This window comes from Xiphophorus couchianus, chromosome 19 (assembly GCF_001444195.1).
Source record: "Xiphophorus couchianus chromosome 19, X_couchianus-1.0, whole genome shotgun sequence".
Classification (NCBI taxonomy): Eukaryota; Metazoa; Chordata; class Actinopteri; order Cyprinodontiformes; family Poeciliidae; genus Xiphophorus; species Xiphophorus couchianus.
In genome coordinates, this window is record NC_040246.1 from 18,008,265 (window position 1) to 18,030,214 (window position 21,950).

A 21,950-nucleotide genomic window follows, 5' to 3' on the forward strand; every position below is an offset into this window, starting at 1 on the left:
GTGATTGATAAACTTTACCCGAAACTTTAATGTAGGTAAATTGACCTTGAAGAAGAAAGAACTGATTAGGGATAAAATATTACACTGCAAAAGAACAAAATTTTATAAAGTATTTTTAATCTAGTTTCTAGTGCAAATATCTTAAAATACTTGAAATAAGACAAAACGTACTTACTAATAGCTTTTCAACGAGATTTAGGAGATTATTTTAAACCATTTAAAATAATGGTTTAAATTACTTTAAACCATTAAAATTAAATTCTTGGCAAGGATATTTTTGCTTTTTTTAATTGTACAAAGTTCCCTAAATGTCCTGTGAGTAAATATTTTCCCCCACTTCTCCATAACAACTGGAACTTTCAATATCTAGCAAGTTATTTTCGAAATTTACCATCTATTAAAAGAGTGCCCTTCAGATTACAGGTGTAACTCACCTGGGAGCGCGCCCTCTCCCTCATCTTGCGCTCGCGGCGGTCCTGGACGGTGGACAGGTAGTTCACAGCCGCATACTCCAACACAGAGAGGAACACAAAGACGAAGCTGACCCACAGGTAGATGTCCACGGCTTTAATGTAGGACACCCGCGGCATGGAGGCGTTGACCCCGGTGATGATGGTGGACATGGTCAGCACCGTGGTGATACCTGCACACACACACACACACACACACACACCTGCTCAGTCTGACCACCAAACCACAGCCGCGTCTTCCAAACAGACAGCATTCCCCAAGAAACTCCTCAAACAGTCGGCGTCTCGGTTCTGTCAGGTGTTTTTACCTAACGAGACTCGGGCCGGCACGGCCCGTCTGTCGATCCAGAATGAGACCCAGGACAGCATCACCATCAGTGTGGCGGGGAAATATGTCTGGAGGAGGAAGAAGAAGATGTGGCGCCGCAGCGTGAAGTTGATGTAGAGACGGTTGTACCAGCCTGCAGACACACAGCGAGGGGTCACAGGTCAGACTGGACCGTTTGTTCCCTGTTTTCACACATGTGTTAACAACACACCGAGTTTGTTTTCAAAGATGTCAGAAGCTTTACTTTAAGAAGAAGAAGCTTTATCATCAGCGTGACACGAAATGATCAAATATTCATCACAATCTCTCAGAACCTGTCTGCCCTGCTCTTCGCCGCTGACTGAAGAACTTTCTGTGTTTGTCAGATGAATGCAGATTTATCAGTTTATGTTGTTCAGATGTGATTTGAGACGTGTTTCATTTCCTGATGCGATAATCAGGACCGCTGGTTAATTAAAGGGTGACCTTTTATTGAACAGGTTAATAGCCACCTGACTGGTATAGTGTTTAGTAGGTAGTATTTGATATTGTTTTGTGTTTATGGGCTTCACAAAACATGTTCACCGCATTTCCTACAAAAAAATCATTCTTATTTAATCAGACTTTAGTCTGCTCAGTTCTGCCTATCTTGAGGGTCTTCTGTCTCTTTAAATCCAAATAAGCTGCTGCTGGCCACGCCCCCAAAACTCAACCATTACACTCACATAAAAATGGCTGAAAACAGATGTGCAATTATACAACCGTACATCTTTGAAAAGTACAAGTGGAGCCTCCTGCACAACCAACAAGAACACAGAAAGTGGTTTTCTGGATAAAAAACCATTTGTCTTTTCCAGTAGCCATTGTACGGCAGTAAAACCTGTTGACCAAACGTCAGCTTGGGTGATTGTGTCAATTGTTGAATGTGACATAACATTTATATCTCCTTTTCCAGACACCAAAACACATTAACGTAAAAAAAGATCTGGTTGTGCTGTTTTTAGAAGTAGTTTAGACCAACATGGAAGGTGCAAAAAGTGAATTTAATCGACATTTTATCCACTTTGTTCTTAAACTGCAGTTTTTTATTCTGCAGGTTGGGTAAAGGAATGTTTTCTCCTGGGAATAAAACATGATTATTCAACTGCAACAAACATTTTCATTCATTTTTAACCCTCCTCTTATCTGCTTTACTGTCTGAACTGCAGAACCCGCTCTGTTGTGGGTTTCTGTCAGACTGGAATGAAAAAAAAAAAGCAGAGAGGTGAAGCTAAAATAACAACTTTAATAAATAAAGAGGCTGTTGGGTAGAAAACCAAACAGAAATTTTAAACTAAGGCTCGGGAGTAAGGTGTAATGCTACAAACAGCATGATCCAACAGGGGGAAAAACAAGAATTAACAGAACAACAGAGCTCAGGTCCACCAGGAAAGAAAACCAGAACAGAAAAGGCAACAGGATTCTGCTATATACTCTGAACTAGATTTTTATAGTTCAGTCCCTTTCACAGCAGGCAGTAAAAAATTATTACCTCCGGCTGTTCTAGTTTCAAGATTAAACATGCAGGCAGAATGTGATAAAAGTCATTTTCATGTGATTCCTCCCAGGACCGAGTTGCCGTGGCGATAATTAGATCCATACCCGTGCTGCTGTAGAAGGCCAAACGGGACGTGGTGTGAAACTTCTGGATGAGGAACTGGGACAACGAGATCCTGTCGTCGGTGCTCAGAGACTCATCGCCGCTCTTCCAGTACAGCATCAGGTCCTCGTCCGTGTACGCGTCTGGAAAACGTCACAAAAGAAATTAATCGCGTGCTTTAAGCAGCGTTTATCTGCAGGAGTAAAACAATGACGATGAGACAGAAATTAAAAAGTAATTTAATGGCTTTTGATTCCAGAAACATGGTGAGTTTTCTTTGCAAACAAGAGCTGCTACAAGTTCTTTGGATAAACTGTTTATTCTTTGCAAAAACACAAAATTCTACCAAGTGTTTTTGGTCGAGTTTCTAGCGCTAATATCTTATTATTCTTGAAATAAGACAAACCAACTCAAAAAGTAACTTTTCAGGAAGATACAGGAGCTTGTTTCAAGTAAACAATTCCTTATTATTGATGAAAAAGTACTTCTTCTAATGCCAGATAAATTAACTTATAACATTAAAAAAAAATTCATGCTACAAGTTAAATAATTTTCCAAAGGAACTAGTAATTTTTTTTATCAATATTGAGGAATTATTTACTTAAAACAAGCCTCCAAATCTTGCTGAAAAGTTACTTTTTGAGTTGGTTTGTCTTATTCCAATATTTGCACTAGAAACTAGACTGAAATACTTGGTAAGATTTTGTGTTTTTGAAGTGGATTTACTCCTGAAACGATATCTCCACTTTGCTTTGGGGATGATTTGGCTCCGTGTTTCAGGGCTGAATCCACTGAGACGTTGCTTTACATCACATTCACAAAGCAAACAGCACTAATTACATCCTGGTGCGAACATGTCAAATCATGTGAACAAATTATGAATAATTCACACTTCTTTTGCATCAGATTTCAGCTTTCTTCCTTTAAAAATATGATCATGACTTTCCGTCACAAACACGGCTGATAAATTCTAGTTATAGCACTCAAAGAAATCTGAAGCTGAGTTCAGTTTTTACATTTATTGTCCATGAAGGACAATTTGCTGCAGTTAAAACACAAATGAAAAATATCAGAAAACAACCTCATTAACAAAAATCTTTCATAACAAAAAAATGTGGGGTCATTAGAGTCCTAAGCCGGTGAAATTTAACAGTCAAGATAAAAAGCATCAGATTCTGCTTTTCTACATAATTCATACAACATGCTGGTCAGGGGCACCACGTCTATTCCTCCAGAGATACTATTCTGCAACTTTTATATGCTTCTTCAACATGCCTCAATCAAATGAATATTTATTGGGGAAAAAAGGTTTTTTGGTTTCTCTCATGGACAAAATAATGTTCGGTGTTGGCTCTCTCAGCTTCAGTGTTTCCAAGACTGACTGGACTACAAAGCAGCCATTTATTTTCATAATTAATTTGATTTCAGTGCTGGAAGTGAAGCAGAGTCTGCTTGATTACTCTACAGCCAAAACATTTGAATTGTGAATTTACAAAAAGGCCCCATGAAGGACCCTAACAGGCAGTTCAGGCATGAATTTTCATCTATTTGTGTTTGAAATATTGTAAAAGACCAGAGTCATCAAGTAGATGGAACATAAAAATATTTGCTGAAAGTTGGTGGTTAAAAGTGGTTGCAAAGGAGGCTTTACAAAACACAAGTTAGCGATCAGAAGGTGAGTTCATTCGCTGATTTTCAAACTTTTTTCTAGTCTTAATCATTTTCTGGTGTTTTGATTTGTAGGTAAGACAGAAGCACTCCCAGCTAATATTATCTATATTTTCTTTCAAGTTATCATATTATATTTGGATTTTCTATGAACAGTGTTTATTTGAAGTGATTTTTATCTACAGATGACTCAGTTAAGGGTCTGCATCACCTTTGCAATCAGCAGCAAAGAGTTTGGTTTTAGAAATGCTGCTCTGAATAATATTCCTCTGGTCAGATGTTTGTGTCAGCCCAGGGTACTCTGGTGAAGAAAATATTTTAAAAAAATAATGTTTTAGTATTTTATTATGTTATTTCCTTATGGTTACATCAACACACCTGCTGTGTTTGTGGCTGAAATGTGATCTGATGCAAAAATAGATGCAAACTGCTTCCTTCTACTAGTGTTTGAGTTTGCATGCATTTAATGCAACCAGTTCCTGAATCCAGTGTAGAAATAAAGCAAGTGGGAAAGCAACTGATAAAACAGAGGAGATTGTACTGCTATGGATATTTTCCATTCCTCAGGTTTTGATTTCAACGGTTCCTTATGCATCTTCTCATGCTTTTATCAGTTGGCTTTTGCAGATCTGGTTAAAGAGGGAGAAATCAAGCGAGCTTACGTTTTTTCGGACTGAAAACTACAAAAATCCAGAGAAGCTAAAAAAGGAGCTAATGAAGCTGATTGTGAATCATCTGCCACTTGCTGAGCCGGATGTAACTTCAGCTGTCCGATCTTGAATGTCTCTGATGGTTCAAACTGTGCCTTACATGATGTGGAGACATGAGCGGAGCGCTGTGTGGTCAGATCCTCACAGTTCAGACTCTTAGAGACCCACTGAGATGTTAGGAAGAGCTTCAGTCTTCAGCGGCGCAGCCTGCAGGCCTGTGCATGCTACATGCTGCAGGTCCAGCAGAGGGGAGCTGATGGGTCTCCAGCAGCTCGCCGCAGTGACAGTGATGTTCTCTGAAGCTTGTTTGTTAGTAATAAACATGCTCCTGCAGCCATCTTCTTCTTCTCTGCTGTGGAACTCATTAGGAATGTGAGAGTGTGGCTCCCGCTGTGAGCTGCTCTGAACTCCAGCTGCTGCAGACGCTCTGCGAATTTGGGCTTTTATCTCTGTTTCTGCTAATTTTACAGCTTTCCAACTTCTGTTGATGTTTTGAAGCTGCAAAGAGCTTAGACTGGGGGAGGGGAGAACACGGGTGGGCCGGGGGGATCCTCGGTGAAACGGGCCCTGGTGGCTGCTGGGAAAGTGTTTGATGTCTCAGAAATAAAGACATGAAACTCAGAAAGTTTGTGCCTCATGTTTAGTTTTCATGTGTGAAGGTACCAACCACCTTCCATCTTCTGGTAGCATGCGTCAGCCTAACTGCTGGAAATAAACACCGAGAGATGAAGACGGAGATTTTTAACTCATAGTAGTTCAGTTAAAGATTTTTAAATTCATCATTTCAGTTCAGACGACATGAAAAGCTGCAAATCCACTTCAGTTTGACTTTGCAATACCACAGATCTGCCCTGATGGGGGATCAGAGGTTCCTCTTTAATTTTAGTTTTATAACTACAAAACTGTGTTAATGCACAGAAGCTGAAATGTGTAAACATTATTTCTCCAGCTAGATTTCAAGTTCAAAAGCATTATACATTATATAAAAATGTACAGCTAACATTAAAGGCAACATTTTAGATTGAATCCAATGTATCCATTTCTGCTCTTCTCAGTTTTATAAAATGTTCAGTGAGGAATATTTTTTTCCAACAAATAACACAGAAAAAATTACAAAATACAAAGTTAATTGATTTTAGATTCCCAAGAAACAAACTCAGAGCTGTTCTCTAAAAATGTGTCCGATGGCCTAAGGCAGGAAACCCAGAAGGTTTCATAGTTCCAAAGGCAGTTATTATCCCTGAGGCCGACCATCAAAAAAATTACAAAAAGAAATCTCTAAAAAATGTTTACACTAAATTTTCTATCATCTAGCAAATAGAGAAAATTTTGGTAACTCCAACTAAGCTAAAATAAGAAAAGTTCAGTCTGATTTAACTTCAGAATGTGAGAAAAAAAGCGTATGTCTGTGCCAGTTCTCGTTAACTAAGTTGTTGGCACAACCATTATAAGGTTAGGGGGCAATTACATTTTTTTTTACTCAAGGTAAGACTGGTTTAGTTTAGTTTTTATTCTTTAATAAATAAAATTTGCTGAAAAAATGTATTTGCTCAGATTCAGTTAGTCTGATTGAAAGAAAAAAGAAGCAAAAACAGTAAATCTGTAAATATTATTCCAGGTTATTGAAGGTGTTCACCTCTGGAGTGCAATGAGGGTGAAAGGTACACAGCTTCAGCGAACAAAGCTGTTGACTCACACAGCATTGCTGAATTGTGCAATGACAATGTTTTGGCACATTTTCCTGACATTTTGAAACGCAGGCAGAAATGTCTATAAACAGATTTCTTCCTAATTGGAAGCCTGCAGACGGTAACGCGGGTTCATCCGGCTCTTCTGTACACCGTGATGAGAGCGATGCCAGTACTGCTGAAACTTGTGGGCGTTGTGTTGGGTGATGGGCCCAAATCAAAATCCCCTAATGCTGGAGAAAACCCAGCGATGAATCCCTGAAGTCATAATCAGCGACGCGCCAAGAGGAAGGTGCTCGAGGTTTGAAAAGCGGGCCAGGCAGCACGAAATATTAAACGGCAGACGGATCAAATCCAGCCAGGTTAAAACAATAAAACATTCATGAACATGAGGCATGCAGGGATTTGTGAATGCAGGTGCACCGGTAGTATTTTTATTGACTTTCACATTTTATTAACAAAGCAAACTTCAAGAAAGCTGAGCAAGACTTGGAAAATGTTATTTATGTATGTATTTAAACCCCAACTTACAAATAAATAATTTTATGACCTAAATTTCAAATCTCTGCCTGGATATTTTTGCTTATTTTAAATGTACGCAGTATCTAACAAGTTATTTTCGCAATTTACAGTCTATTAAAAGAGTATCCTTTAGATTAATTTCACTCCCTGTTATTACAGTGAAATTACCGTAATAACCTGATATCAGCTCGAAAGTGCAGCGTCTCACCATTCAGAAACCGTTGGAATTTTTCAGATAGCGCAAAGTGTCGCGGCGTTACGGTGCTGCAAATTTGACTGGATTGTTGGCGCTCCGTTTGGTCTGGAAGGCTTAAATCATCAGTTTTCCTGTAATATTAGCTTGTTTCTCCTCCATTAGCACACCTGCAGCACACTGGAAATCTTGGGCTTGAAGGACAGTAAACGCTATGCGGAGGAGTGTGTGAGCAGCGCACACACAAGCATGATTGGCAGTGCTAAGACTTTCCTCCTGTTCTGATTGCTTGTTTTTGACTGAGAACTGTAATTCTGAAGACACAGAGAGGAAGCAGAGGAGCTTGATCTTTTCATAAACGTCCTGTTTGATATTATAACAGTTTTAACAAATATGTAAAAATTAATTTTTCTAAAAGCTACCAACTGCACCTTCAAAGTAACACTTTATAAATTACACTTCCTCTTGTGTTCCTCTACTTTCACAAACAAACTTCCTTCATCTCTCTGTCATCTCAATCATTTCAGCTACAGGTGATAAATTCACAGCTTTTTATCTGTATTATTTATTATGTTAATAGATTAGACAATAAAAAATGCTTCTAGCAATATTATTCAAAAACAAACCTCTATTGGGCCAAAAGAGACTGACTCTGATTGTTATGAATGATATGAGGGTGAGTGAGTTAGAATAAGTGCTGTCAATTTCTGTTGTTTTTAACGGAGAAAACTGGTTTGAAATGCAAATTGAAACAAATTAAATAGTATTCAAAGGTTCCACTTTTTCACCTGTTTGTTGTCGGAAGACCTTGTTGCTTTGGCTCCACGTCGAGTTTAGCAGAAAAGCACTTAATTGCGTTGTTGATAATGAAATGAAGGCCATTTTTCTCTCACTGTGTTCTGATAATTAAAGTCATGTTTCATCTTCAGAGTGACAGAACCGAACCCGTTTACTCACAGCTCTCCAGCTCCAGCGAGCAGGTCTGAGAGTCCAGAGGAAACCGGCTGAAGTCCATGTTACAGGCCGCCGTCACCGTCACTCTGCACAGACACAAACAGCAGCAGAAACTCAGGCAGGGGGCAAAATCTCAGAGAAACTTTATATGCAGATGCAAACGTCAGAATATCCCCCAAAAAATCATATTTCTTGACCATTCAGAATATTTTGTCACATCATAACCACAAATTTCACTCACAATACTACTACACAGTATTTTTATTGGCAATAATTGTAGATTGTTTTTCTTTTAAAGCTCAAAGAGACATGAACATTTTGTAAATCTTGTACTTGACCAATTCACCCGCTCTATGGGATGATAACATCCGAAGCGGGTGACCAATTCAGTTGCACATTCCTCTGGACTGGAGTATTTTGTATAATTACAACTTTTTAGTATTTTACACTTTATTCTGTTTTTAGATGTTTTGATATTTTTGTGAGACTATTTCCTGTTATTGCCTGTCACTTTGCTGCTGTTGCACAAAATTCCCCCATTGAGGGACAATAAAGGACATTTCTATTCTTTTATAGTTTATCATGATTACAAAATATATTTTTGGAAGTTGTCTATGTTTCTTCAACTGAATTATTACTATTTTGCAGCTAATAGGTTACTAATAGGCATCCATTTTTCTCTATCATGTTTTTACTCTATTTTGATTTAGAGGAAATTGATTACATTTTAGTGACATTATCAGTTATTTTTTGTTAACATATTAAGAACATATTAAGGCTTTAGGAGAAAAAAATGTTTTCTAACAGAGTGTATTAATTAAATGTTAATTAAATTATTTCTGTAAGTTGAATAATAAACACTGATAAGGGTGAGTGAATGTAAATTGAACATTACGTCTTCATCTCTCCTCCTGCTCATCACTCATTGATCTCAGATTATCAGGAAACCGATCCAGATGTGAGAACAAGTCATGCATTTTGATGCTCAAGTGCAGAAAGTTCACCTGATTGAGCAAAACCAATGTGATTTTTAGATTCAGCACATCAAAATTACCCTAAAACAGTTGAAAAACCCCAGTGTTATATGCAATAAACACAAAGATCAGTGATATTCCTGAATCAAGCAGTTCCAGCTGCAGCTCTCTACCGTCTTCAACATCTAGAGACTTAGATTTTTACCCATTCATTTTTGTAAAGCAGCTCAAACCCAGACGGAGAGTCTCTGTAAACACCAAAATTCAAGTCTTGAAACAGATTTTCAATAAAAATTTCTGTCCAGTATGTTTCTTGCTGATGCCGTTTGTTCAGTAATGTTCTGGAAATAATCTCTGAGGCCTTGCATTGAATTTATAAAGGTATCAAAATAAACAGGACTGGATAAAGATGCAGAAAAGCATATTTACATTTTTTATGTTGAAAACTATATAACTTACAATCCTAAACAACTTTCACATAAAATCACAATAAACTGCACTAAAATGAATTGTCAAATGAACCGATATGAAGCAATGGCATAAAAAAATGTTTTTTTTTTTTTATTTATGTTACTTTTGAAGATCATTTAATGCATTCCTCTAATTGTCCCATAGGGGGCGCTTCCCCCCCACTCGCTCAAAATGCATCAGTTCCCGCTCAGCTGGAAACACGTTTAGTTAATAAAAGTCTCAGCAGCAGCATTTAAGCAGAGTAACAGTTAACGGAGCCCCGGACGGAGTCCTGCTGTTCGGTTCTCTGAAGTTAAATCCTGACAAGATGAAATTAATATTCAGCAGATTTCCACCGTGGACTGTAAACACACTCAGCTCATCGCTTTGCCACTTATTGATCTTTAACTCATCTGATTTCTGCTGCCTGTCGAAACTGGGACAGATTTCCCGTCACGCAGCGGGGCAGCTGGAGGCCCTGAACGGATCCGGAGCAGCGGAGAAACCGAACCTGAGGCGTCACCAGAGCTTCCCCTTCACACCTCAACGTTTTCCCCAGACGTCTGTCAAATTTCGCCCCTTCTTCACAGGTCGATAACCTGTGGATCCGTTCCCATAGCAACTGTTACGATGGCAACTGGGAAGCTGAATTCCGGCACTTTTCTCCTGCCGATCCGCAGGTCGCAGCGTTATTTGTGAGCTATTGTGCGTGGAAACTTCTGCAGGTTTAATGCGCTCGGTAAATTGTTGAAGTGGATCTGTGCAGCGGGAAACTGCAGGAAACCCATCAACAGAACAACTCCAAACTGTAAACAGATAGGTAGTTTTCTTCAATCTATGCGAACCAATTACCTCAAAAAAATATATAAACATAAAAACAAGTGATTATGGGGCGCGAGTTTGAAAAGTTACACATAAAAAAAAATAACTTAGATTTATTTAGCCTGTAAAAGGAAAATAAATGTGGACATTTATCAAAGGAATTACTCAAAGTCAAAGTTATGAGCTAAATTTAGTTTTCAAATTAAATATTTAGTTAGAGAGCTAAATATTTTGTTTGGAAAATAAATGTTTAGTTTGAAAATCAAATGTTAAGTTTGGAAAATATTTACTTTGGAAATAAATATTTTGTTATCAAAATACATTTTTAGTTTCGGACCAAAGATTTTGTTTGAAAACTAAATATTCAGCGTCGACTTAAACATTTAGCTCAGAGCTAAATATATAGTTTCCAAACTAAATATTTGCAAACTAAAACTAAATACTAGTTTGTAAACTATATATTTAGTTTGCATATTTAGTTTGTAAATAACATTTTTAGTTTGTATATTTAGCTTGCAAACTAAAGACTTAGTTAAAAAGTAAATATTTAGTTTAACAACTAAACATTTAGTCTGTAAATATATGCAAAGTTTGTAAACTAGATATTTATTTGAATATTAAGTTTGCAAACTAAAGATTTAGTTAAAAAGTAGATATTTATTTTAAGAACTAAATATTTAATTTCCAAACTAAACATTTCGCCTGTTAACTTATTTAAATTGCAAGCTAAATATTTAATTTGAAATTTAAACATTTAGCTTGCTAACTAAATATTTAGCTAGTGAATTAAATTTTTAGTTTGGAACTCTGACATCATAAATGAATGAATAACATGGTGAAAACATGACTTTGAATATAAACGCCCACATTTTTTCACAATGACAGGGTAAATAAAGCAAAATATTACTTATTAATTAGTTACTGTGTGACTTTACAAATGGTGCGCAATAAAACAAGTTACATTTTGCAATTTAAGTATTACAAACCTAAAATAACTTGATACATTTTGTTTAGTTAATATAAATAGCAAAGACATTTTGACATCTTAAGTTATGATGCAAATAAGACATTTGGTTAAGACTTTAAAACAAAATTCTTAAATTAATCTGAAGTGTCATTCTCATCATATTTCTTTTTTCTCCCTTATCAACAAAAACAAAAGTGTTTTATTTCTTAGCCTATTGAAGAAACATGGTGTCATCAGAGCACATTTTATTTTTCACCAGTGAAATCAGTTGTATAAATGTTCAAAATGTTTTCTTCGGTTTGCAGGTTTGCTTGAGCAGAAATGGAGAAACGTCTTTGCAATCCAGAATCCTCAACACTTTCAAATAAATAACTTTTTTATGGACTCGACTTAAATTGATCAACTTGAATGAGGTTACGTTGCCCTGAAATCTTTAATTGAACAGGATGATTTGTGTTGGAGTGGACGGAGCTGGGAAGAGTTTGTGTCTGGAAAACTGTGATTTCGTTCAGCTGCTTTATGAAGTGCAGCTTCACGTTTCATTTCTGGACCTTTTTCTCTGAGGATCCTCTGCCTGAGAAGACGGTTCCTCCTGCAGGGCTGCCTCAGGACGTTTCTGCACACTAATTACATCAGGTTTTCTGAATCATTCTTACTTTAAAACTGCAGACACTCAAATATGTCCTTCATCGCTGTTTCACACAGAAATATTTCTCAGTGCTCATCCACATCTCCAAAAGCCTACACCTTTCTTTTTATGTTTAATCCTAACTTCCTGTGGAGAAACTGCCACTCATTTTCACCTCTGCTCTATAAAGCAGACTTTCTCTTTTCTCTTTCTTTATGTCAGAGAACATCGGTGAAGAAACAGAATCATAAAGTCCAGGAAGGACAGCGGACAGGAAGGTGAGGAGAAGCTTAAAGCTGTTTAAAAAAAAGAGAGAGATTCTCCAATCTTTGAACATCAGGGTTCAATCCAACACATAGAAATGGAAAGAGTACAGCAAAACAAATTATGGCAAATAATCTAAACTTACAGGCTTTAGTCAGAGAAGCAGCCAAGAGGCCCCTGGTAACCGTCTACAATAACGCTGGCAAAAAATTATTTTAAAAAAGCTTATATTTAAATATAGATGTATTAACAAATGCAGGTTTTTAACCATTTTTGTATTATTTTGCTGCAACATCTCCATTGAATTTCTACAAATAATTATACTAAAAGACCTAATAATATTTTATATATCTGTTTTTCTTGTTATGGGCTTGGAATTTATATGCTTTTTTATTTTTACACCATTTCTGCCCTGCAAAAAAAAATAAATAAATATCCATCCTCTTTTTGCAAAATATGTCTATCTTTATTTTAAATCCTAAAAATAGAGCTACAAGGTTGGTTTTTAAAAATTGCAAATGTCCTAAAAGTTGTAATTTTAGGAAAGTTGATATTTGTAGATATGTGTCTACATTTATAAGATGTTAAAAGAAAAGTTATAAGACAGTTGTTACCCTAAAAAAGTTTTTTTTGTCTGTTTATTTGCCTGACCTCAGGACAAAATGGCTCTTCGGGTTGTAAAGGTTGCAGACTCGTGGCCTAGACAAAGTCCATCCGTAAATCAGATTACGAATCTGTTCCTTACATTCTAACTGAGTTTAAAATATTTTCTAAAGAACAACAGAAAATTTCAGACAATTATGTGCTAAATTTGTAGACTCATACCAAAATCCCAGCAGCTGTAGCAATAGCTGTAGCTACACGCCACACTTTTCAGGTTTTTTGTGTGAAAAAAAGAAAGTTAAGCCATGTATCCCATTCACAAATGCACAACTTTGTGTTGGTCTGTCATATGAAATCGCAATAGAAGTGCAGGTTGTGGCTGAAAGATGAACAAACCTGGAATGATTTGAGGTTATTAATACTTTTGCAGTGTTTTAGTTTTTCTGTAATCTGATAAAAAGTCAACAAAGCAGCTCAGAAATATTTTACCTGTGTTCTGAAAGGCCTTTCAAGGTACTCAAGGTTAACACAGAAAGTTTTGAGTATCTATCCACAAAAAATTGATTCGTTCAGAATCACTAAATCAAATGGCGGATTTTTTTACTTCTTTGCCTTGTTATATTAGCTAAGCTGCCACTAAAGGCTTTAAATGTTTATGAGCAAATCACTCATTCGAATCCAGAGGGGAACATTTCCTAACTAAGATGACAACTCTACATCATCTTCACCCACCAGCCAAATATTCAGCTACAAACCTTTGCTTCATAACTTCCTTCATTCTTTGTGGCAAAGGTTCAATGAGATGCCTGACACACACCTCTGAGATTTCAGTTCATGCTAACATAAAAACAGTGGCTGCAGATTTGTTGGCTGTACATCCATCATGGGGAGCTGCTGTTCCACCACATCCCAAAGGTGCTCTGTTGGATCTATATCTGGTGACGGTGGAGGTCTAATTAGGCAGGTCGGCTGTTTCTGAAACACTCCTGCCAGTTTCTACAGCAGCTCAACAATTAAAGGCTCCAAGTCTCTCGCCGATTTCCCCTTTATGATGCTCAATTTGAACTTTAGCAAGTCATCTGTGAATGTTTGGAGTCGCTGCTACGTGATTGGCTTATTTACAATTTGTGTTAAAGTAATTTTAATATTTAAAAATCGCATTTTATGTGTTTTTACTACTTCCGTTTGGGTGTCAACTGCTTCTAAAAATAGTCCAAGTGCTTAAAAAAAACACCCAGACGTTTTTTGTTAACAAATTAATATTTTTTGGAGTCTGGAAAATGAATCGTTTTAAAAGCCTTCAGAAAGTAACGTTACACTGCCGTTACCTAGCAACCCCAGCCAAGCCACGCCTGTTACCTACACTGTAAAAAGAAAGTAGCTGAACCAGCTTAATTGAATTGATTCAACTGGTAACAATAATTCAATTAAGTTTATCTACCTTAAGTTTTTATGTTCATTCAACTCAATTTACTACGTTTATCCAACTCAATATATTAAAATCATCCAAATCAATTTAGTTTTTTTTAAACTGAATTTATTAAGTATGTTTAAAATGACAAATTTAAGTCAGTCTTACTCAAATCATTTAGTTTGCATCAAATAAAGACTTAAACTACAGGATCTGTCCCTGGCGAAGCATGCGACATGACGTCAGACAAAGGACACAAACACGGCATTGTTTCAAATACACTTCTGAAAGTGCACTCTTAGAAGTTTACTCTAGATGCACACTTTTTAGAGAATACTCTAAAAACTGTATTTGAAACAATTAAGTTCTGGAAAATGAGCCATTTCAAAAACCTCTGGATTGCTGAGTCACTATCGACAGGCACTGTGTCGTCACCGGGCAACCCAAGTGGAGCCCTAGCAAGTGTGATCAGTTGGCTTTACTGCTGTATGCTCTGCACAATGGCTGCTGGAAATGTCAAGGGTTTTGATGTTGATTTACCATCCAAAAACCACTTGCTGCATTCTTGTTGGTTGTACAGGAGGCTTCACTAATGCTTTTCAAAGATATATGGTGGTATAACGTTTGCAGCCATTTTCATATGAAAGTGCAAATGTTTGGGTTTTAGCAGCAGCTTATTTGGATTTAAAGGTACAGACCCAAAATCTGCTCATTCTGAAAGGAGAACTGAGCAAACTAAAATCTCATCTTAGAATGATTTTCTGCAAAAACAAAAATGAAGTAATGGATATTTATTGTATAACCCACAGACCTATCCTAACCTCTTCAAGGAACTATACTAGGTCTCCTTTAAACATTTTAATAGGTGCTCATAATTAAGTGGCTGGTGAACATACTGTATATTCAAAAGATCCCAGAATAAATATAAGCAGCATTTCCTCCAGACTTTAACAAAAACCTAAAACCAAAGAGGAAGCAAACAGCTCTACTCCTCCACTCAGAGGATTATTTTTTTATGTGTAATAAAACCATTCACCCATCTAAAACAACAGCTCTGATGATTTTCACAGTACATGTCTAATAATATAAATTACCAGACATATTCTGTGCACTGCTGGAGCGAGTTAATGTTAACATCCACAGCTTGTTAAAACCTGATAGGAGAAACTGAAGCCATAACTCCGAACACGTCTGAGCCGCGACGTGACTCGCCTCCTCGTCTGCAGATGTTTCATGTTGCTGAAATATTAAACAGAAGCTTTGTTTGCTGCAGACGTTCAGAGGGAACAAGTAAACCTTTCAGGACAGCAGCTCATTTATAATACTTTCTAAACTACAGAAGTACAACCTGTTTTGTTGTGACATCTCCCGTATGATTTCATCCATTAAAATCTGAATATTAATCTGCAGTCCTGGTTCGTGTAGCACTAAAAACACCTGCAGCTGCTCTTAGATGCAAAGAGGAAGCAGATGTTAGTTACAGCAAGTTCTCAAATTAAAGTGAAACCTTCTGCTCTCCATGAACTCTGAGAAATGTTAGTTTGCTTCTGCAACAAGTTCCCAGTGAATAAGTGGGTTTCAATCATGTACCATTGCTTTGTTTCGCTCCCATCTGCCGATTATTTAATGATTCTTTTAGAAAGTTGAGAATGAGAAACAGCTCATGCACAAACATCTTCTGATAACAGCTCAAGATGAGACCCAGAACACCTCAAATGTGATTAAATAAGAAGCTGGAAAGTCTTACTGAACATTAACAGCTTAGCTTGATTTTACTTCCTTTTAAAAAAAACATGAAATCTGAATGTTAAATGAGTAAAATCTGCGCTCTTTTCAGCTGTCTCTGTGGTTTCAACCTCGCCTACATCAGATGAAAACTATCATGCAGCCAAAACATGTTCAGTCTCTTGGAGAAATACGTACAGCAAATTTTCTGCAGGAAAATTTTAAAGATTTATTTTCATTCTGGCAGCATGCCTTGCTTACGTGATGGATGTGGTGAGAGTGCACATGAGAAGCTCAGAAATAAGGAGAAAAAAATTGCCAGTGCAGACTAAAAGCAAAGCAGCATCATGATTGCTTTAAAATTGGAAAAAGTTTCCTTAATTTTCTGCAATCTCAGAAAATCAGCCTGAGATTTTGATGGGTCCTGTGAGTCATGAAGGCATATTGAGGTTGTAGATCCAACCAGCCATGTTTGATGCAGAAAAACTTAAATCTGGACCAAAAATCAAAACTGAGTTTAAAATGATCATTTAGATCAAAACAACAACAGTGGAGTCTAGAAATGTTTTCTGAAACCGAAGAAAATAAATTTAATGTAATAAATATAGCATTTTTGTGCTAGAAATGTTATGACAATTAAAACAAGTCTCTTCTACTGTTATTTTATGAGCCAGAAGTCACATAAACTCTGTGACTTTAAAACATTCAAACTACAAAATCCTAAATACAGGTTTGACAAACTACAATAAGAAATCAAATATGCAAAGAAGAAACTAGAAAATGAGATTACAGATGTAAAGAAGTGTGTTAAATGGTCAAAAGATACAAAAAGAAACTTTCAGGTCTTGCAAAAACAGAGAATAAAATAATCTGATAATGAACAAAGGAAACCAGTTAGCTTTTTACCAGGAAAGAAGCTCAAACAAACCAAAAACCAAAGGATAGATAAACACTGAACTAAGACAAATAAATTTTAGTATGAGGAACATAACAAAAACTAAATAAGAGACGAAACATAAAGAAATGAACTAGTACAGCAACACCTAAACCACAATAACAGAGAAATTAACCAAATACGACAAGACCAGAAGAACGTTAATAACCCACTGGAAATTGATTAAACACAAACAAAACCCAGGAATGGGACAATTGAAGACACTTTGGTAGAAACACAGGGTTTTTTTATTTCTGCAGCCAAATTGCAGAATTTCAGTGTTAATTTATATTTACAATGAAGATCTAATAGCAATATTTACCTTAGTTTGTTTTGCCTCTGAGTGAAGGGGTAATGAAATAAAATAAATTACAGGAATAGACACAAAACAAACATCTTCAGTTTAGATGAAAAAGAAATGTTTAAATGCCCCTGGATGAAGCAAACTATTAAAGGAAATGGAAAAACAGTGTTGTGCAGAAATGAACACGATCAACTACAGAAAAACTTGACCACAAAAAAGGTAGAAGTTGTTTGTTGTGTGAACATTGAGAGAAATTTGTGTAGTCTGAATTACTTTCCCGTTATGAGGAGCTAAACGTCTGCAAACTTTGAGCAAACTGCTCGCGTTCTCACTAAAACCAGGAAGATAGAGGACATAACACCAGTTTTAAAGTCCCTGCACTGGCTCCCTGTAGCTCAAAGAATAGACTTTAAAATACTGTTGTTAGTTTACAAATCACTGAACGGCTTAGCACCACAATACATTAAAGATCTGCTGTTGTTGTATCAACCTTCCAGACTTCTCAGGTCCTCTGGTTCTGGTCTGCTCTGCATTCCCAGAACCAGAACCAAACGAGGAGAAGCAGCTTTCAGCATCTATGCACCACAAATTTGGAACAAACTTCCAGAAAACTGTAAAACAGCTGAAACACTGACTTCTTTTAAATCTCAACTGAAAACCTACCTGTTTAGAATTGTATTTGAAACGTAATCAATTACAAATTTATTGATGGAACTTTACTTAATGATTGATTCTATGTTGCATTGTGATTCTGTGTTTGTAATGATGTAAAGCACTTTGAAATGCCTTGCTGCTGAAATGTGCTATTCAAATAAAATTTGATTGATTGATTGATTGAAAACGCCTCCCCCACAAACCCACTTTCTGGTCTCCCAATTAAAACACTGAGACATCACTGACCTTAAACTGTAGAGGACATGTCCGTCCGGAAAAACACGCAGCATAATGTTGTCTGTTGTCGTGTCGTGGATGAAGGACCTCTTGGAGTGGACGAAGAAGACGTCCGGCACCCAGATCTTCTTCACCAAGCGGCCATCGAAGGTCATGCTCTTGTTTGTGCTGCTGGAGAACGACAGGCGCTCGTCCTTCCAGTAGTGTCGGAGGTACAGCGTCATGGTGAAGTCCTGGTGGGACCACAGGGTGGGGTTGAACCGCCAACGTGAGCAACAATGGTGGAGCTCTACCACCAAAACTGTCCTTAAATTCAAACTTATTCAAACTCTACAATCCTGTTCACAAATAGACGATAAATTGTCTCAGAACTTATTGCGATAAACGATAATATTGTTGTTTTGAAACCATTTTCTAGCAATATAATTGCAATAGTGGCATAATAATGCAAGAACACCTTCTCAATTATCAATAAACTTTAAATTCTAATGAACATTCAAACAATGGAACTGGAAGATATTTGAAATATCCAAAATAAGTAAAGAAAACAACAGAAACAACAAATAAAATGAATCATAAAGTCTCTGTAAGCAAAATGATCTTTCAAAAACAGGGATAGTTGGGATCAAAGCACCAGACTGAAGACTTTTATCATTCAGTTTTTGGTAAAAAGAGAGAAAAGAGAAAAATAAAAATAAATCAACCAAATGAAAATTATTTTGTTTCTTTTCAATTGTCATGCGATTAAATGATTTATTGTATAATATCTAATAATCTGGAAAACAACTCTTACCATGTCAACTTCAGAGATGCTGTCTAAGCTCTCCACCTGAACGTCCACACCAACAGGGATCGCAGGACCTGCAGAGGGCAAAAGGTCACAATGTCAACAAAGAAAATAAATTAAAAATACTTGAGTTGATGGGATCCAAACCGCTGTGAGCACCAGAACCGGTGCTCCAGATTACAGTGATTGCACAGGGTCGTTTAGTTGGCATCATTTCTGCAAGGCTGAAATTGATGGTGGAGGCACAGAAACCTCCAGTATTTCTCAGACAGTCTGCATATTCAGACAATTTAAATTAAATGAACTAAACTTTTTGTAGTGTTTGTCGTCAAGTTCTTTGACACTACGAGTCACATTAGCCCATTTGCAGCTTGAGGTTCAGAGCTTAGTCCTACCCAAGAACACTTTGTCAAGTTACTATGACTGTACTATTCCCACCACGTCATATTCTCTCCAAGTCTATGGGGGAGTTTTGCTGCCATAATTTGAGAACACACATTTTCAATTTGAAAGCAGGATTTCATGTGTTTTAATACTTGTTCTTACATTTTTAGTTTCAAAGCAAGACTTTATGTCTTTCTGCTTGTACTCCAAACTTTTTCTCTCTTTCAAATATTCACTGTGCTTTCTCAAACCTTTCTCCTCATGTTCAAAACTTGTCTCTGCTCGGATCAAATCTCCACTCGCAAACCTCTCTGCTCATTTTGTGCTTGCGCTTGGGACGAAAAAGTACCGTCGCCTGCCAACCTCAGCCAATTGAATGATAGTAGCCCCACAGGCACACCCACTAGAAGGAAGCAAACGCACCAGGTAGAATACTTTCACTCTATTGGCTGAGAGATTGCCAGGCAATGGTACTTCTCCAATCCAAGCACAAAATGATTCACAAGCGAGCAGAGACACGTTTTGAGCGTGAGTAGACAGGTTTGAGAAAGCACAGTGAATATTTGAAAGAGACCAGAAGAATTTTGAGTTCAAGCATTAAAAGTTTTCAGAACAAAACACATGAAATCCTGCTTTCAGACTGAAAATGTGTGCTCTCGAATTATGGCAGAAAAATTCCCCCAATCAAGTCATCTAGGCCTGTCATGATAACAAATGTTGCTGGACAATAAATTGTTCCAGAAGTTACTCAGATAAATGATAATATTGTAGTTTTGAGACCATTTTCAAGTAATATAATGGTAATAATGGCATAAAAATACCAGAACACACTCTCAAGGATCAATAAATTTTAATTCTGATAAACATTTAACACTGGAACTGGAAGGCAATTTAGATAAACAAACAAAACAATGAAAATCTACCAATGAATTTGGCTCTCTGGTGAGGAAGCAGCAACTAAGATCCAGGTCTCAGAAAAACACTAAAAGACAACTCCTGTGTTTCTTTCTGTTTAAATCCGACAAGAATAATGTTGTGCGAAGTTGGATGAGAATGTTTTTAGACTACAAGGCTGACAGTAGGAGGCGATTACGGTGAAGCGGGGTAATCGCCTCCTAAACATTGTCGGACACATTTAAGAGTTGTGATGATCCTCAGACATCTTATATTGCCTCTTATAACAGACTCTGGGATTATAAAACACTGGAGAAAAGCAGGGTAATCAGTACAGACATGTGTTTTAGGTGGTTTATTCTCTTACTCAAGCTTTCCAGAACATTTTATCTAGAAAGCCTCAGAGCATCAGTCACAGCAGGCTTCAGAAATCCTCATGTATCTGAAACAATAGATTACGAAACGAACAATGAGTGTAAAAAGGCCAGTCCTTCAAACAAAGAGAAACATTCAGTCTGATTAGCGCTCAACTGCTTTCAGAACGTAAATCTCGCTCAGACAGGCTGGATGTGGTGCTACCGCCAGTTTCTGGGTCCCAGTCTCATTTTTCTGTCTGCTCTGGAGTTTGCGGGGTGACAGCTGTGGGATGGTGGAACAGATTGGTGCTAATCTGAGCTGTAAACAGAACGAACCGCCTCCAGCTTAAATCTGCAGCCGCTGGGCCTGGCATGCCGCCTGGCAGAGCTGCGATCAGCCACACCGGCTGAAGCTGACGGTCTCTGCAAAGCAGACTGTTTCTGGATGAGAAAGACCCGTCAACATCCATCACCGAGAAAAACTGTTTCAGCTCCACAAACAGGAGGGGAAAGACAAGGCTGATTAGATGAAGTGTTTTACAGCCTCACTGAAGAGCTCTGCTGTCTGCCATTAGCTCTTCCCCTCAAGTCATTACTCTCACTGTTAACCATTTCAATCTGAACTGGAGTGATCAATGACAGTATGATTGTTTCATTTGACATTCAGAGTTTGACTCGATAATGTAATTAAATCTTCACAGAGTTCAGGCTGGAGCTGCAGCTGTCTCGCATTCCCTCGCATCATCTCTAAAATGAGCCTCGAACGGCAGATAAAAATAGGAGGGAATTTGTGCATTTCAGTGATGCATTCATGGCCCTCTAACCTTTTTATGAATACTAAGAGATTAGAAAATGCTCAGTGGCAGCAATCCCACAGTGAGTGTGACTGATGGCTCCGCTGAGTGTTTCTGAATAAATACTAAAAGCAGAAAAACAGAGAATCTGTGATAGGGTGGCCGGAGCGTAGAGAATAAACTGTTAGAGGATCGGTCTGTGACGCAGATCTAATAAACGCCTCAACTTTTATTACAGAAACGTTGAAATGTTTTTGTTCACAGCACAGCTCCTTAGATTCTGTCCCAATGTTACCCATTTTTATTGCTTTTTGCAGTTAAGAAAGGGGTTAAAATGAGGTTTTAAAACCTCAAAATAGGTTTGCTGGAGGTTAGGAAATCTGAAATGGGGTAAATCTGTTGATTTGCCATTGTGATGGTTTGAAATTCTGCCAGCTTGTGAGGACAAGACGGGAATCTAAATGTAGAACCAGGAGAGAGACGCAGGTTCATATGATCGAGAGGGGTGACGTACTGAACAGAAAGTCAACAAAGAAAGTGGCATAAGATGATCAGATGGACAAAAATATAAGCGTAAATTCACGCCCTGTTAGGTTCGCTTTAATTGAACT

At 37.4% G+C, this 21,950-nt stretch overlaps 1 protein-coding gene and 1 long non-coding RNA gene across 2 annotated transcripts in view; one reads left to right on the top strand and one right to left on the bottom strand.

Annotated features, from left to right (window-relative positions):
- gabrr2a (gamma-aminobutyric acid type A receptor subunit rho2a) overlaps nt 1–21,950 on the bottom strand; it is a 40,644-nt gene that overhangs the window by 2,451 nt on the left and 16,243 nt on the right. Inside the window, exons 3-8 of the mRNA XM_028000101.1 lie at nt 18,918–18,985; nt 18,134–18,357; nt 8,155–8,237; nt 2,419–2,559; nt 779–931; nt 435–643 (exon numbers count right to left, since the gene is read on the bottom strand). Of these exons, the coding sequence (XP_027855902.1) occupies nt 435–643; nt 779–931; nt 2,419–2,559; nt 8,155–8,237; nt 18,134–18,357; nt 18,918–18,985 (878 nt within the window). The remainder of the gene's footprint in view (nt 1–434; nt 644–778; nt 932–2,418; nt 2,560–8,154; nt 8,238–18,133; nt 18,358–18,917; nt 18,986–21,950) is intronic.
- On the top strand, nt 9,985–11,753 carry LOC114133966 (uncharacterized). The gene is made up of 2 exons (XR_003593317.1): nt 9,985–10,395; nt 11,670–11,753. It is a non-coding gene; the product is annotated as an uncharacterized LOC114133966 (long non-coding RNA).